Source organism: Arvicola amphibius, chromosome 8 (assembly GCF_903992535.2).
Source record: "Arvicola amphibius chromosome 8, mArvAmp1.2, whole genome shotgun sequence".
NCBI lineage: Eukaryota > Metazoa > Chordata > Mammalia > Rodentia > Cricetidae > Arvicola > Arvicola amphibius.
This window is the reverse complement of record NC_052054.1, coordinates 78,181,423-78,196,681: the sequence shown is the minus strand read 5'-3', so window position 1 is coordinate 78,196,681 and position 15,259 is coordinate 78,181,423. Positions and strand designations below refer to the sequence as shown.

Below are 15,259 nucleotides of genomic sequence, written 5' to 3'. Positions count from 1 at the left end.
GCTAGCTTGCTTTTCTTTCTGTCCTTTTTCTTTCGTTTTTATTATTTTATTTTGTTTTGTTTTATGTTTTAGAGACAGGGTTTCTCTGTGTAGCCGTGGCTGTCCTGGAACTCACTCTGTAGACCAGGCTGGCCTTGAACATACAGAGATCCTCTTGCCTCTGCCTCTCAAGCGCTGGGATAAAAGGCATGCACCACCACTGCCTTGTTTAGCTAGCTTTTTTATATAGCCCTGAACCTCCAGCCTTGGGAATGGTGCCCTCTTGACAAGATAACCCCTGTAGTCGTGCCCACATACTGACCTGATCTGGGCAATTTCTTAGTTGAGACTACCTACTCAGGGCACCCTGTGGAATTGACAGTTAAAGCTATCCAGTACACTACACTGCCTCCCAGCCTTGTTAAGTTTGCTAAGCAACTGATGGGACTCAAAACAGGCCCTAGGGAAGGAAGGAATCCTGTAACTTCCACTCTGTGTGTGGTATATTTGACTATTGGGGTGTGTGTGTGTGTGTGTGTGTGTGTGTGTGTTTTCCTGGAGATTGAACCTAGTACAAGGTACCTGCCAAGCAAGTGGACTACGGCTGGGCCACGCCCCCAGGAAGTTCAGCTGTTTGGAAGCTCTCCCAGTTCAGTCCTTTTGAGGTTTTATGAAGGCTGCACAGGCAGGATTGTTAGCAGATTGGGTGGGGAAACCACGAAAAATCTGTTGGTTCAGTTTCTTCCGGGTTGCCTCACAGCAGCATTCCTTCCTACAGGGCCAGGGACAGGATGTGCAGGGATGCAGGGTCTTATTGAAGCACCGGGTTAACTCCCCAAGTGAGAATTTACTCCAAACACTTGGGGAATAAGGAAAAAAATCTCTCTAATAGTCTCAAACCAGCCAGGCAGTGTTGGTGCACACCTTTAATCCCAACACTCAGGAGGCAGAGGCAGGTGGATCTCTGTGAGTTCAAGGCCAGCCTGGTCTACAAAAGCTAGTTTCAGGACAGGCTCCAAAGCTACAATGAAACCTTGTCTCAAAAAAACAAAACAGGGCCACAGAGAAACCCTGTCTCGAAAAACCAAAAAAAAAAAAAAAAAAAAAAAAAGAAAGAAAGAAAGAAAGAGAAACTCCTTTAAAAAAAAAAAAAAAAACAAAAAAACAGGGGCTGGAGAGATGGCTCAGAGGTTAAGAGCACTGGCTGCTCTTCCAGAGGTCCTGAGTTCAATTCCCGGCAACCACATGGTGGCTCACAACCATCTGTACTGAGATCTGGCGCCCTCCTCTGGTGTGCAAGCATACATCGAGGCAGAATGTTGTGTACATAATAAATAAAAAAACCAAAAAACAAAAAAAGTCCCAAACCAGTCCCAAACGGACGTTAGTAATGGATTACACAGGATTTAGGTTTTAACATCCCACATACACTGTTATCTGTACATCTCCTTAAGGATCCAACCCCAAGTTACGCCCAGCAATTAAACAGAGACATGAGACTATAAACCTGACCATTTTCAGCAATTGAGAGATTTACATAGCAAAGTTATGGTCACAATTACTTTTGAAATATACCTGTACGGTTCCTTGTGCGTTGGTGTTAGCCGGGGCACTGCCTGGCAGAATTACCTCATCCCGATAAGAGAACCAGGACTTAATGGCAGACTAGAACTCAGGGGTGGCTGCTGGCCATAGTTATCCCTTTGAACTGCTAGGTAGAGGCATGGTCTTTGATATGGGAATGAATAGGCAGCAATCTTAGTGGACACATCTCAACAGAAACAGTCTCAGCAAGCCTAAACTGCAATTATGTTCAAGGTCCAACATTTCCCCCACAGTCTGACAAGTCAGGTTAGTCCACTATCTTATCCTATAGAGACAGCAGCTGTAAGTGAATCCGACCTTGTGCAACCTAGAATTTCCTAAACAAGTTTATTGGTGAATCCTTGTAATGTCAATTTATTACTCTCAGTTTCTATAGTACCATTGTGACCTACTACTCCAGGAAGTAAGTCAGGGTCACAATTCAGGAATGGTGGACAAAAACATAAACACACATTTTGTTTTGTTTTATTGAGTTAGGGTTTTACTATGTAACTCTAAACTGACTCTCTGCCTCAGCCTTTCAAGGTCTGGGATTACAGGTTTGCACACCTTGTCCATTCTTGTTTTTGTTTTTCAAGACAGGGATTTTCTGTGTAGCCCTGTCTGTCCTGTGCTGTAGACCAGGCTGGTCTCGAACTCACTGAGACACGTCTGCCTCTGCCTCCCAAGTGCTGGGATTGAAGGCATGCACCACCACCTGGCACCATTTCCGTTTATAGTGTGCTGTCTGTCTCTCTCCAGTATATGTCTGTGTGCACGTGTGTATAGTGTAGGTTGACATTGGAATGCTGTTCAGTAGTTTCTCTACATTATTTTATTTATACCTCTGTGTGTGTTTATGGGCATTTGCCTGCTGGCCTAACGTGTGGACACAGGTGTGAAGGTAAGAAGACCAGGAGTTGATTCTCTTCTGCTACCACGCGGGCTCTCCGGGCTTTACACTCAAATCAGGTGTGGCAGCAGATACCTTTACCCACTTTTTTTTTTCCAGCACCACATTTAATTATTTTATGTGAGAGTGTTTTTCTTGCATGTATAAATGTGCACCACATGTGTGCCTGGTGCCCACGGAGGTCAGAAGAGGGCATTGGACGCCCTGGAACTGGACTTACAGAAGGTTGTGAGTTGCTGTGTCAGTGTTGGGAATTGAACCTGGGTCTGCAAGAACAGTGGAATGCTCTTAACTACTGCCCATCTCTCTAGCGTCCACATTGTCTTTCATTATTATTTTTATGTGCATTGATGCTTTGCCTGCATGTGTGTCTGTGTGAGGGCGTCAGACCCCTGGAACTGGAGATACAGATGGTTGGGAGCTGCCATGTGGATGCTGGGAACTGACCTAGGTCCTCTGAAAGAGCAGCCCATGCTCTTAACTACTGAGCAACTTCCCCAGTCCCCCACACAGTGTTTTAAGACAGGGTCTCTCACTGAACCTGAAGCTTGCTGTTTTGGCTAGACGGCAGGCCAGTGACAGCCCCCACCCCCAACATCTGTTTGTCTTACCTCTGCCCAGATGTTACAGGCACCTGCTGCCACACCAAGGACCTGAACTCAGGTCCTCATGCCTGCACAACAAGCTCTTTATTTTACACCTCCCCAGTCTAGTTCAGTTTTGGAGACAAGGTCTTACTATGTAACCCAGGCTAGCTTAGAACTTTGGGGAATCCTGTCTCAGCTTTCTAAATGCTGCAGTGGATGATAGGCATGCATATTCAGAAGTTTTAAATATTGATGTGGTAGTTTGAATGAGAAATGTCCCCCTAGGATCGGGTATTTGAACAGCGGGCCCCCTGGTTGGTGGCACTGTTGGGGAAGGTTTTGGACCCTTTAGAAGGCAGAGCCGTGTTGGAGGAAGGACTTGAAGCTTTACAGCCTGACCCCTACTTCCAGTTCTCCATGCTTTTGGTGGGTGATTGGAAGATGTGATCTCCAGCTTCCTTCTCTGGCTGCCTGATGCCATGCCTCTCCCGCCATTCTGGACCCTTCTAGAAACTTCAACCAAAATAAACTCTGCCTCAAGTTGCTTTTGGTAATGGCGTGCTATCACAGCAGTCCAGTTGCTTTCTCTGGCTGCCTTTTCTTCTGCTACCATATTTCATACCTCGTTGTCCAATCTGTCTGCATGAAGATCTCATTTCTGTGTAAAATCTAAGACCCATATGTTTCCCACGCCCACACAATCCACACACTTCTGACACCAGGTGTGTGGATGTTTCCCACACATCCATCAAGAAATTCCACAGCCAGTAAAGATGAGTGTCCTATAATTTAACCCCATCCTGACATGGAGATAGCCTCAGATCTCACAGGTAACGGGCTTGATTCTGCAGGATAGCACCCGGCTCTACTGCTACAGGACCAGTCTTGAGTTGTAGGTTATAAACTCCACAACTGGCCAATGGGCTTCCCAGTTCCTGTGGGCTCTCCCTGGTGTTAATAATTTGTTAGGAAGGTTCACATAACTTAAGGAAACACACAGATATATTTACCAACTTATATGCACATTCCCTAATGTATGAGGGTTTCACTTATATTCTAAAAAGTGTAAAAATTTTTATGTGAAAAAAAAATTTTTATGTGTATGGGTGTTTTGCCTGAATTTCTTGTAATCCCCTGATCTGAGTGCCTACAGCTGCTCTGAGCACAAGACTTTCAGGAGTTCCTGATGGCAGGAGAGTGGTTTCTGGTGGGTTTGGCTGGGGTGTGGCTATCTCTATAGAATCTGCCCCTGAACACCATAAAGGGGGCATTCTTGGGGAATTCAAGGATGACCCATGTCGCTGTCTGTCTATCTGTGTATGTGTTTGTGTATTTTAACCTCCAGCCCCTTGCCTGAAGCTTGGTAACTGGGTAAAAGCCCACCGAATGTAGACACGGTGGGGCGGGGTGCGCTGCAATTGGAGGTTCCACCGAGATATTGGGAATTAGGGAACGCTGAGAGGTCACCCTCAGAAGGTGAGGGTGGATTGGGGTATATGGTTAATCCTGACGTCCTTCGCTCGGTTTGGCAGCAAGTGGAACTCCAACTGAGAAAGAGGGGTAAACGAACAGGGTTGTCCCCGGCCGGAGGGGGACGTATGTATTGGGAAAAGATAGAAAGAATGTATATAGCTTAAAGATAAATGTGTACAGATGTATATGTTGATTGTGTTGTCTTTTGTGTTCTGGACTGGAGAAAGACATTTGATTCTAGCAACTGCTAAGAAAGATATCTTGACTTTAAAATATGGGCTTAAGAATTTGATGCTTTGGAAAAGAGGTTCTGTTTTTGTCTCCACAGACGATGAGAACCTGAGGATTTGAGATTCTTGTGGTTTGAATCCCGGAGACCTCCTGATATGTTGCAGTGGAGTGTGAGCGGGGCGGCTCCAAGGCCAAGCGGCTCCAGGTGGCCAGCACTGAGGGGCTGCAACGAGCAAACCCCGGGACCTGCCTCGAGGACCAATGAGGCAAGAATGCTAGGCCTGCTTCCAGCATGGGCCTCAGGGCGCAGAAGTGCAGCACGACCTCGACCCGCGTCTGAGCGCGACTGGAAAATGGCAGTGAATTGCAGTAAATACCCCTAAGAATGCAGCGTCCCCGCTCAGCAGGAAGTAGCCAGACAGATTGACAACGCCCAAATTCCCTAAAACATGGTGTAAGTGGGGCCCCTTCAGTGGTTGCAGAGCAGCAAGCCTGCTTCCCTGAGTTCTGCTCCACTTCATGCACCAGTTTGGACCCAGAACGAATGCAGCTGGGGCTAGAAGGCAGTTGGAGCAGAGCTTTGCTAGGTGGCTGTGGTGGAAGGCACATTGCCTCAGCCCAGTCAGTGCCTAGCCTGGCAGATGCCACAGCAGTGCCAGAAGTACATTACCTGGAGATACTGACCCCTCATCCCCCCGAATACTTAAGATCAGACACTGTTTTATAAAACATTTAGGGGGGAGATGTTGGGAGCATTGAGACCCCAGATCCTGAATTTCTTGTAATCCCCTGATCTGAGTGCCTACAGCTGCTCTGAGCACAAGACCTTCAGGAGTTCCTGATGGCAGGAGAGTGGTTTCTGGTGGGTTTGGCTGGGGCGTGGCTATCTCTATATAATCTGCCCCTGAACACCATAAAGGGGGCATTCTTGGGGAATTCAAGGATGACCCGTGTCGCTGTCTATGTGTTTGTGTATTTTAACCTCCAGCCCCTTGCCCGAAGCTCGGTAACTGGGTAAAAGCGCATCGAATGCAGACACGGGGGCACGGTGCACTGCAGTGGACCACATGTGTGACTGATACTAGTGGAGCCAGAAGAGGGTCTTAGATCCCCTAGAACTGGAGTTATAGATGGTTTGGGGCTGCTAAATAGGTGCTAGGAATTGAATCCTGGTTCTCTGGAAGAGCAGTCAATGCCCTTAACTGCTGAGATGTCTCCCGGCCCTTGCTTACATTGTGTGTGCGTGTGCTGGTGATAAAATCTAGAGCCTCAAGCACGCAAGACAAACATGTTACCACGAGGCCATGCCCTAGCCCCACAGTGATGGCGTCTTAGGTAAGCACCGTTCTGCTGAGCCACACCCTGAGCCCTTCACTGGGAATTCTAGATAAGAACACCATTACTATCAGGTGGTGGAGGCAGAGGCAAGCAGATCTCTGAGTTCAAGACCAGCCTGGTCTACAAGAGCTAGTTCCAGGACAGACGCCAAAGCCACAGAGAAACCCTGTCTCGAAAAACCAAACCAAGCCAAACCAAAACAAAAACTAAACAAACAAAAACCCCACTATTACTGAGTTCCACAGGGCCTCGGGTATCCCAGGCTGACCTCAATCTCCTGATTTTCCTACTTCTTGTTCTCAAATGGTGGGATTACAGGCCTGCACCACCATTCCCAGGAAATATATTTTAAAAATGTATTATCACTTTGGTGTCTTAAAACAGCAGGAGTTTGTTTGCTCATAGTTCTGGGGGTCAGAGTTCTGACATCACCATCTCAGCCAGAAACCGGGGTGTCGGGCTGGAGAGATGGCTCAGAGGTTAAGAGCATTGCCTGCTCTTCCAAAGGTCCTGAGTTCAATTCCCAGCAACCACATGGTGGCTCACAGCCATCTGTAATGGGGTCTGGTGCCCTCTTCTGGCCTGTAGGCATACACACAGAATATTGTATATATATATATATTGAATAAATAAATATTAAAAAAAAAGAAACCAGGGTGTCAGCAGGGCCATCTGACTTCTGGCGCTCTAAGGGGAGAAGCCTTGTCTGGTGTTGCCCAGAGTCTGGGGGCTTCTGCATTTTGTGGCTTGTCTCATTACTGTCTTCATAGCCAGGATTTTTAATTTCTTCCTGATGTCCTCACATCTTTCTCTTGTTCCCATCAACTCTCCTATTACCAGTATTATGTGGTTGCTCCTGGAGCCACGAGACAATCCCCGGGACATTGTGCCTATTACCATCTGTAATAATGGCTGCACAAGCCCGTGCTGGTGGCGCATGCCTTTTTATTCCAGTACTCAGAAGGCAGAGGCAGGCGGGTCTCTGAGTTGAGGCTAGCATTGTCTATAGAGAAAATTCCAGGACAGCCAGGGCTACACAGAGAAAACCTGTCTTGAAAAAACAAAACACTATAATAATAACATAAACACTATAATAATATAATAACAACATAATGGCTCCACAAACACTTTTGGCAAATAAAGTAATATTGATGGGTCACAGAGATTAGGGCAGCCATGTTTTCAGGACAGATGGGAAGCCTATCCCATTGTTTCCTGAAGTCTATGTTCCAGCGCCACTGTCCTGAATACCTACTATGTTTCAATGCCACAGTGTCCTTACAGTCTTGTGCTCAAGTAATTCTCCCACCCCATTCTCCAGAGTAGCTGGGGTACAGGCCCATGGCATCCCCACACCTCTCCACACTTCTCCAGAAGAATCCAGAATAAGCCGTCAGGTCCAGACATGCCGTCCTTTTTGTAAAGCTCTCTTGACCAGGTGAAGTGCCATAGTCACAGATAGGATCTTTGGGAGACTGTGCCTTTATTCTGCCTACCCCAAAGAGGGTCAGGCGAGGGTTGTAGTTTTAGTACTGTTTGGGGGTTTGTATTTGCTGGGGAGAGCCTCATTGAGGTAACATGGGGCAGACCAGGAGGGGATGGAGGGGAAGGGGGAGTGCTGTGGATTTTAGGGAAGGGCTCATTTTAAGTGGGAACAGCCAGTGCAAAAGGCACATCCTTTTTCCTGCCCCACCCTCCGCGCTGCCCCAGATGCCTCCAGTATCTCGCTTAGCAGGGGAGTGGGGCAAAAGGCCCAGAGTTGACTGGGGTTGGAGGATGCCAACCATCATTGGTCCCCTATGGCCCATGGCTCCTCAAAGGGCAGGCCAGCCTGTGGGAGAGACGGGATGCTGTGTCAGAGGGGCAACAGATCCCACCCTCCCTTTGACCTGGATCCCACACAGGTAGTCGGTCACCTGGGTTGTGGGCTGGGCTTGCTGGTGCAGTGTCCGCCTCCGGTGCCACTGGCGCAGGGAGGCTCGGGCCTCGGAGCTGAGATCCTGGGGTGCACGGCCAGCGTCGGGCTGGTAGTGAGCAATGTGATAGAGAGCCCCAAACCACGTAGTAAGATAATAGCCAGCTGGGGAAGAGAAGGGGAGATCATCATGGCTCTCTGGGCTCCTCCCTACTGCCAGTCACCCCTTCTGAGGCACAGGAAGCTGGGGCTCGCCCAGGGTGCCCCCTTCTCAGTATCTAGACACTCTGAAGGTGGGTGGGAGCTCACCTTCTCCCTGTAGTTCCTCTGGATTCAAGAGCTCCATAAGAAACTCCACATCCAGCTGCGTCTCCCCTATGTGTGGACTCCAGATCAGCTCCTCGGTCAGGGCTGGCAAAAAGGCGTCGGCCCCTAAGGGCTCTAAGGAAGACCAAGGAGAGGTCGTGTTTGCAGGGGTACATACACGCACTTTGCTTCGGGTCCCCAGGCAAAAACCCTCTAAGGTTCAGAGGTTTGTTTTTTTTTTTTTACCTTGATTCTCGCCACCGGCCAGGCCCGCGTAGACGTCGTTGCACACCGCCAGCAGCAGTGCCACCTTGCGACGCGGGGCGCATGCGGCGTGCAGATGCGCAAGGCGGGCGTGGATCTGGCTCCGCAAGGCTGGGACAGGGCTCTGTCCCTCGGGCCCCGCCCCCGCCCTCAAGGCTGTTTGGCGCCGGCGCAGTAGCCGCAGTTCCTGGGCTCTGAGAGTTCGGAGTTTGGTCCACAGGGCTGGCTTCAGGGGCTCCAGAATCGCCCGACACAGGGCTACTTCCACAGCGGGGCCTGCGGGGTGTGTAGCATGTGAGGACAGTGCCGTCGTGATGACCCACTCTGACCCCTAGTCACCCTGTCTCCTGCTCCAGGACACCTACAAGCGCAAACGGGGGTGGGAGCGTGGGGGGTGTAAACGCTCCAAAGATGGGAGAGTCTAACCGGCAATGCACATGTTGGGTGAAGCTATAAGAAGTAAGGGTGTGCTTGCCCGTGGGGAGTGAGAGATTGGATGTGAACACATACTGAACCGAGTCATGGCCTCCCCAAACCCTTGGGAAGTTTCCCTCTAATTCTCATTACCAAGATCCTCGTCCCCAGGGACCCTAGGTTCCCTGTTCCCAAAGACAGCTCTGACGTCGGGGTCCTTTGCCAGGTAATTCTGGAGATCAGTGAGGAGCTGGCGCACATCCTGAAGCAGCTCCGTGGCTGGATCCCCAGGCCTGTAAGGATTTCCAGAATTTGATGTGAGGCGTGCCCGAAGGTATCGGTACTGCTTGGCTACATAGCTGCTCCGGGCCCTGGCCAGAGCGCGGATGTGGGCAGTGAGCAGGTCCTCGCGACCTTCCTCTTCATCTTTACAGTTCACTTCCTCCTTCTCTTCCACCACACTGTCTAGAGCAGGCCTAGGCGAGTGTACATCTGCTCCAGGAAGGGACACTTCGGGTTCCAGGTGATGAGCTTCTGGTCCAGGATGATGCACTTCCGGTTTCATTGGCTCTTCCACCCAGGAGACACGATGTGGGGTGGGCTTCCTAGGGGCTGGATGTGAGAAGCAGGTCGGGTCTTTCACATCACTGGTACTCATTCCCTCATCCCTCAGGGTACACGGGCCCCGCCCAGCTAACCTAGACTGTTTTTCTGGTCAGTCTCTGGCTCTGTCTGTTGTGGAGTCCGCTCCGCGCCCCAGCCTCCATGCGTCTCCACGTAGAGCTGATTCACTACAGACAGCACCCTTCCCGAGGTGCTGACCTGGATGCAGCCAAGTCGCAGAGGATCTGAGGGCCAGTAGAAAAGACAAGGTGTCCCAGGTTTGTAGGGGGCAGCCAGGAGGCTTCAGCCCCAACCTTCTTCGTTCAGGACCGAGAATTCAGTCCCAGCTCTCTGGGCCTCCAGCTCAGGACCCAGGAGTGGTCTCATCCCCTACTGCCACAGCTGCTGCAGCTGCTTCCTCCTCGTCCTCCGCTGCCCCCTCCTCTTCCTGTTTGTTTCTTTGAGACAGGTATTCTCTGCAGCTTTCGGGCCTGTCCTGGAAGTCGCTCTGTAGACCAGGCTGACCTCAGACTCACAGAGACCCCGTGCCTCTTCCTCCCAAGTGCTGGGATTAAAGGCGTGTATCACCCCTACCGGGCCCACCAGTTTCTTTTCATACTTACCCCAAGTCCAGCTTCACTTTCTCTCAAACCCAGTTATCTGGTCCTAATTTATATCCAGTCTCTCTGGACCTAAGAGACCAGCAAGTTGACATCCCTCCCTCCCCAGGAGCTACGTTCCCTCACCTGAGTCCTTGTCCCCAGGCCCTACAGCTGGAGTGGGCAAGAGCAGTGTCCTTGGCAAAACATCCCTGAGGATAAAAAGAAAAAACCTCAGTATGGATGGGGTATCCCAGGGAAGGGTCCCCACTGCCACTGTGCCAGGGGACCTGTACCTGCTGGCTGACAGGAAGGCCAAGAGATGGGGACAGTCTGGCATGCAGAGGTTGGAGGATTCCAGGGACACACCTGGTAAGGGAATGAAGAGAAAAGTCATGGAGTGACTAGGCCACCTCCACTCTGCACCTCTGACCCAGGCTCCCCCCACCCCATTCCCACCCCCTACCTCTTGGTAGGGGATCTCTCTATTCCTATTCTCCTCTCTCAGAGAAGGGAGGTTTCCATCTCTGAGAGGTGACATCATTTTTAATGTTTGCATCCCAGTTCTGATACCAAATAGAAGTCATCAAAAATGTCTTCAGTATTTTCTGTTTTGTTAGCAGGGTCTCACTGAAGCCTTGGCTGGCCTAGAACTCACTAGATAGATCAGGATGGCCTCAAAACTTGTAAGCAATCTTTCTGCCTGAGGTTATAGTCCTGAGTCATCATGTCTGGCTTACATTTCTTTTTTTTGTTCTTGTTCTTTTTGAGACGGGGTCTTGCTATAGAACCCAAGCTAGCTTTGACTTTTATATGTAGCCCAGGCTAGACTTCAACTCTTTTTTTTTTAAATTTTACTTTCTATTTTAAAATTTCATTTCAATGTGTGGGTGTTTTGCATGCACATGTACTACATGCATGCAGTGCCCAAAGAAGCCAGCAGAGGACTGGAGTTGGGGGGGGGGAGGGGTTAAGACATGGGACATGAGTGCTGGGACTCCAGCTGAGGACCTCCAGAAGAACAGCCGGTCCTCTTAACCATGATGCAATCCCTCTAGACCCAGACCTTGTATTCTTGATACCTCTTTACGGAGGCTCTCAAGGCTGAAGACTAAGTCAGCCTACCACTAAAGGAAGGTCACTCAAGCAGGAAGACTAAGAGCAACACGCTGCTGCTGGGTTAGCAGGGGCAGAGAAGAGAGCCCCATGTTTGAGCAGTAGCGAAGGCCAGAAGCAAGGGCAAGCTGAGGCACACGGCACTGTGGCTCACAGGGACCACCTAACTTTGTATTTGAGAATGTTACCAAGTCTCTCCAGGGGTTGAGGAAGGAATGGACATGTAATCTATGTGTGAGAAAATCTGTTTACTGTGCTCAACATGGGTTGTAAGGAAAGGGTAGCCACCAAGGCACCGGAGAGGAGGCTACCCCAATGGTCTTGGCAAGAAGAGATGGGCCAGCTCAGCCTAAGCAATGGTTGCAGATGGTATGCAGAGAGTCAAGAGATATTGGGGATCAAAGCTGACAGCTCTTGATCCATTTGCAGTGTGGGCTGGAAACCTAGGATAGGTACCTCACCTCCAGACAGCTTGTGAATTTGATAGGTGTTGACGTCTCCTGATGAAGGCCCTGTCTTCAGCATCAGGACCTGCGTAGGATCGTGTCCTATGACCAGAAAACTCTAGAGAGGAGGGGCAAGGGCAAGAATCAGCGTGACGCAGGTATGTGCAGATGTTTCTTTTCTTTTTTCTTTTTTTTGGGGGGGGGGTGGTTTTAAGGCAGGGTTTCGCTGTAGCTATCAAGCCTGTCCTGGAGCTAGATCTTGCAGACCAGCCTAGCCTCGAACTCACAGAGATCCGCCTGCCTCTGCCTCCCGAACGCTGGGATTAAAGGCTTGCACCACCACCGCCTGGCTGCAGATGTTTCTTTTTGTCTGCTTGGTGACACATCCCGTCAGCTGGGACCCTTTAGTACAGCTCCTCATGTTGTGGTGACCCCAACCATTTTCATTGCTATTTCATAGCCGTGATTCTGCTACGATTATGAACTGTGATGTAAACATCTGATTTGCAGGATATCTGATGAGTCCTCCTGAAGGACCCACAGGTTGAGAACCACTGCCTGTTTTACTGCCTCTCTCTACTCCTAGTTCCTGAGGATGGGACCCTAGTGGGTGGGTCCAAGACTAGAACTAGTCAACAGGATGGGTGTCTGACCGCTATTTGGTTCACAGATGGGCAAAGGCCTAAGCCTCATTAATAAACATCTGTCGTGGGATTTTTCCTGGAGAGCTTTGATTTTTATTGTTTATTTGTTTGTGGACTTTTACCTCTCTTTCTCTCTCTGACAGTCATTTTTACCATTATAAGAGGGGTAGCTGTGGTCTGTCAAGCCCTGCTAGATGTCCTCTTCAAATTTATCCTATATTCCCTGAATATTTATTTGTTTGTTTGTTTATATTTTGACAAGGTTCCAATGTTGCCCAGGCTGGCCTTGAACTCACTAAATAGCCAAAACTGGCTTTGAACTCCTAATCCTCTTACAACAGACTTCATTGATAAGATGACAGGACCAGGCAAACCCCTGTGAAATGTCTTGTTCAAGGCGTTAGTACGCTGAGCTATAGGAAATAATGATTGACATCTGAGCTTGGAGGCAGGCGGTTCAAGGATAATCTGGCTTGGCTACTCTAGAACTCCCAGCTGATCTTTTTTTTTTTTTTTTTTTTTTTTTTAAGATTATAGAACAAGACAGGAGATTAAAATCAGTTGGTAGAGTGTCTGCCTTGAATGCATGAAGTGTTGGGTTGAATCCTCACTGCATATGCTGGGCGTGATCACACACACACACACACACACACACACACACACAATCTTAGTTCAGGGGATGGGAAGTAAAGAGGATCAGAAATCCAAGGTCGGCTAGTGCTGTATATTGAGTTGGGGAACAGCCTGGGCTACATAAACCTTTGCCCCAAACAAATTGCTCAGTTTTGGGTTAGCCCAGTTTGCAATGTGCTGGTCACCCACCTGATGCAAGTTTACACAGGTAAGGTCAGAAGTGATCCCCAGCCGTGAGTACTCACCCCCAGTGGCCACAGCTCCAGAAAAGCCTTGGCATGCTGAGCATCCAACTCTGGGACCTGCCATACCCTCTGTGTCCTCTGCAGTCGAAGAAGTGGCTCTGGGGTACTGAGGACCCCTAGTGGGCTCTTGCCAGGTCCATCTGTTAGTGGCCAAGCCAGCCTGGGATGTACAGGTTCCAGGAGGTCAAGGGTCATAGTAGAAGCTGGCTATTGGAGTGGGGCCCAAGAGGCAGGGATAGAGCTGGGAGTGGGGGTAGCCTCACCTGTGCCCCTCAGTAGGGGTTGCAGACACCATGTCCTCTGGCTGGGCAATCCTCATGCTGCCAGGCACCAGTGAGCCATGCTCTGGCCTCTGGCATGGAGGAAGACAAGACTCAAGGCTGCTCCAGCTAGAGCAAGGACAATATTTTAATTTTATTATATCTGCCTCAGAGATCTGGCCTGATCAAAATGGACCTCAGATGGCCCCAACTATGCCAAGAGACATTCTTTTCCTGTTTGTTTATTGTTTTGTTTTTCAAGACAGAATTTCTCTGTGTAACAGTCCTGGCTGTCCTAGAGCTAGCTCTGTAGACCAGGCTGGCCTCAGATTCAGAGGTCCACTTGCCTCTGGCTCCCAAGTACTGGGATTAGAGGCATGTGCCACCATTGACTGGCCCAACCTTAATTTTTCTTTTTCCTTTTTGAGACAGTTCCTTGTGTAGCCCAGGCTTGTCTCATACTTGCTGTGTATTTTAGTAACTAAGAAGCTAGCCTCTTACTCTATTTTTTTAATTAGATTTTTTTTGATTTTTCGAGATGGGGTTTCTCTGTAGCTTTGGAGTCTGTCCTGGAACTAGCTCTTGTAGAGCAGGCTGGTCTTGAATTTACAGAAATCTGCCTGCCTCTGCCTCCTGAGTGCTGGGATTAAAGACTTGAGCCACCACTGCCCAGCTAATTAGATTGTTTTTTAAAATAACAATCCAAATTCCCACTCCGTCCCCTCCTCCCATTCCTTCCACACACCCTCCCACCCCACCCCCTCCAATCCTAAGAGAGGGTAAGGCGCTCCATTGGTGGAAGGTCCAAGGCCCTCCCCACTACATCCATAGCCTCTTACTCTTGACCATCCCACCTCCCCTTCCCATGTCCCGGATCACAGGCATGTGCCAACCTGCCCACACTATACCCTGACTTCTCCTCCGAGAAGGAAACCCTATAAAGGGTTCTCAGCTCAGCGTTAGCCCTTCTAGATATTTCCCCCACAGCAGTCTCAGGAGTAGGGAATGTGTCTTCCCATCATATCGCCATACACCCCAACCCCCATCTTTCCACCTGAAATATTTAGCCAACACCAGCTTAGGTGACTGGCTGGGAGGAGGGCTGATAAGTGGGCTTGCCCTTTTCTGGGTTCCATTTCTGTTAGGGTGTTGTATGCAAGCCAGATAATTAACAGCTATCTAAATCAATTAGCTGCTGACTGGCAGCTTCAAGTGTGGTGGGGGCAGGTGTCAGGCACACCTCAGGGATAAGCAAGGAAAGGGGGGGGGGCAGGCGCTCCACCCCTCCAGGACCCTTGGGAGGAGATCCAGACGTGGGTGGTGCTGTGGGTACAAAAGCTAGATGCTGGGTCCCTAGGGGCCCTACCTGTTCCGAGGGGAGCCTGAGCAGCAGGAAGTGAAAGTGTTCTCTAGAGAGGAAGCCGGCATGCACGGGAAGAGGCGGGGCTGGGGGCATCTGAAATCGCCTTCCTCTCGCTTTCCGGGGATCAGCCTTAAGGGCTCCCCTTTTGGAGTGGGCCTCTGGCAGGCTAAGAGCCAGGGTGAAAAGTCACCAGGCCGCCCTCTCCAGAGGCGTCCTCTTGTCCCCACCGACTACCACTCCTAAGATCCAGGAGCCAGAGATGGTCAGTTGGTGTCTTTAGGGTCCACCCCTCCCCCTCCCCCAGCTGCCACAGGTACCCACGAAAAAAAGCAGAGGCCACACAGCT

The 15,259-nt window shown here is 49.8% G+C and overlaps 1 protein-coding gene across 1 annotated transcript; it reads right to left on the bottom strand.

The window, feature by feature from the left end:
* Positions 1-7,569: 7,569 nt before the first annotated feature.
* Rinl (Ras and Rab interactor like) lies at positions 7,570-13,760 on the bottom strand. Its single transcript, XM_038339841.1, has 11 exons — positions 13,554-13,760; positions 13,291-13,450; positions 11,784-11,886; positions 10,503-10,575; positions 10,354-10,418; positions 9,703-9,852; positions 9,158-9,616; positions 8,573-8,866; positions 8,330-8,461; positions 8,022-8,185; positions 7,570-7,936 (listed from the first exon to the last, which is right to left on the bottom strand). The coding sequence occupies exons 1-11, from the start codon at positions 13,607-13,609 to the stop codon at positions 7,892-7,894; spliced, it is 1,701 nt and encodes a 566-aa protein (XP_038195769.1). The 5' UTR covers positions 13,610-13,760; the 3' UTR covers positions 7,570-7,891.
* Positions 13,761-15,259: the final 1,499 nt, after the last annotated feature.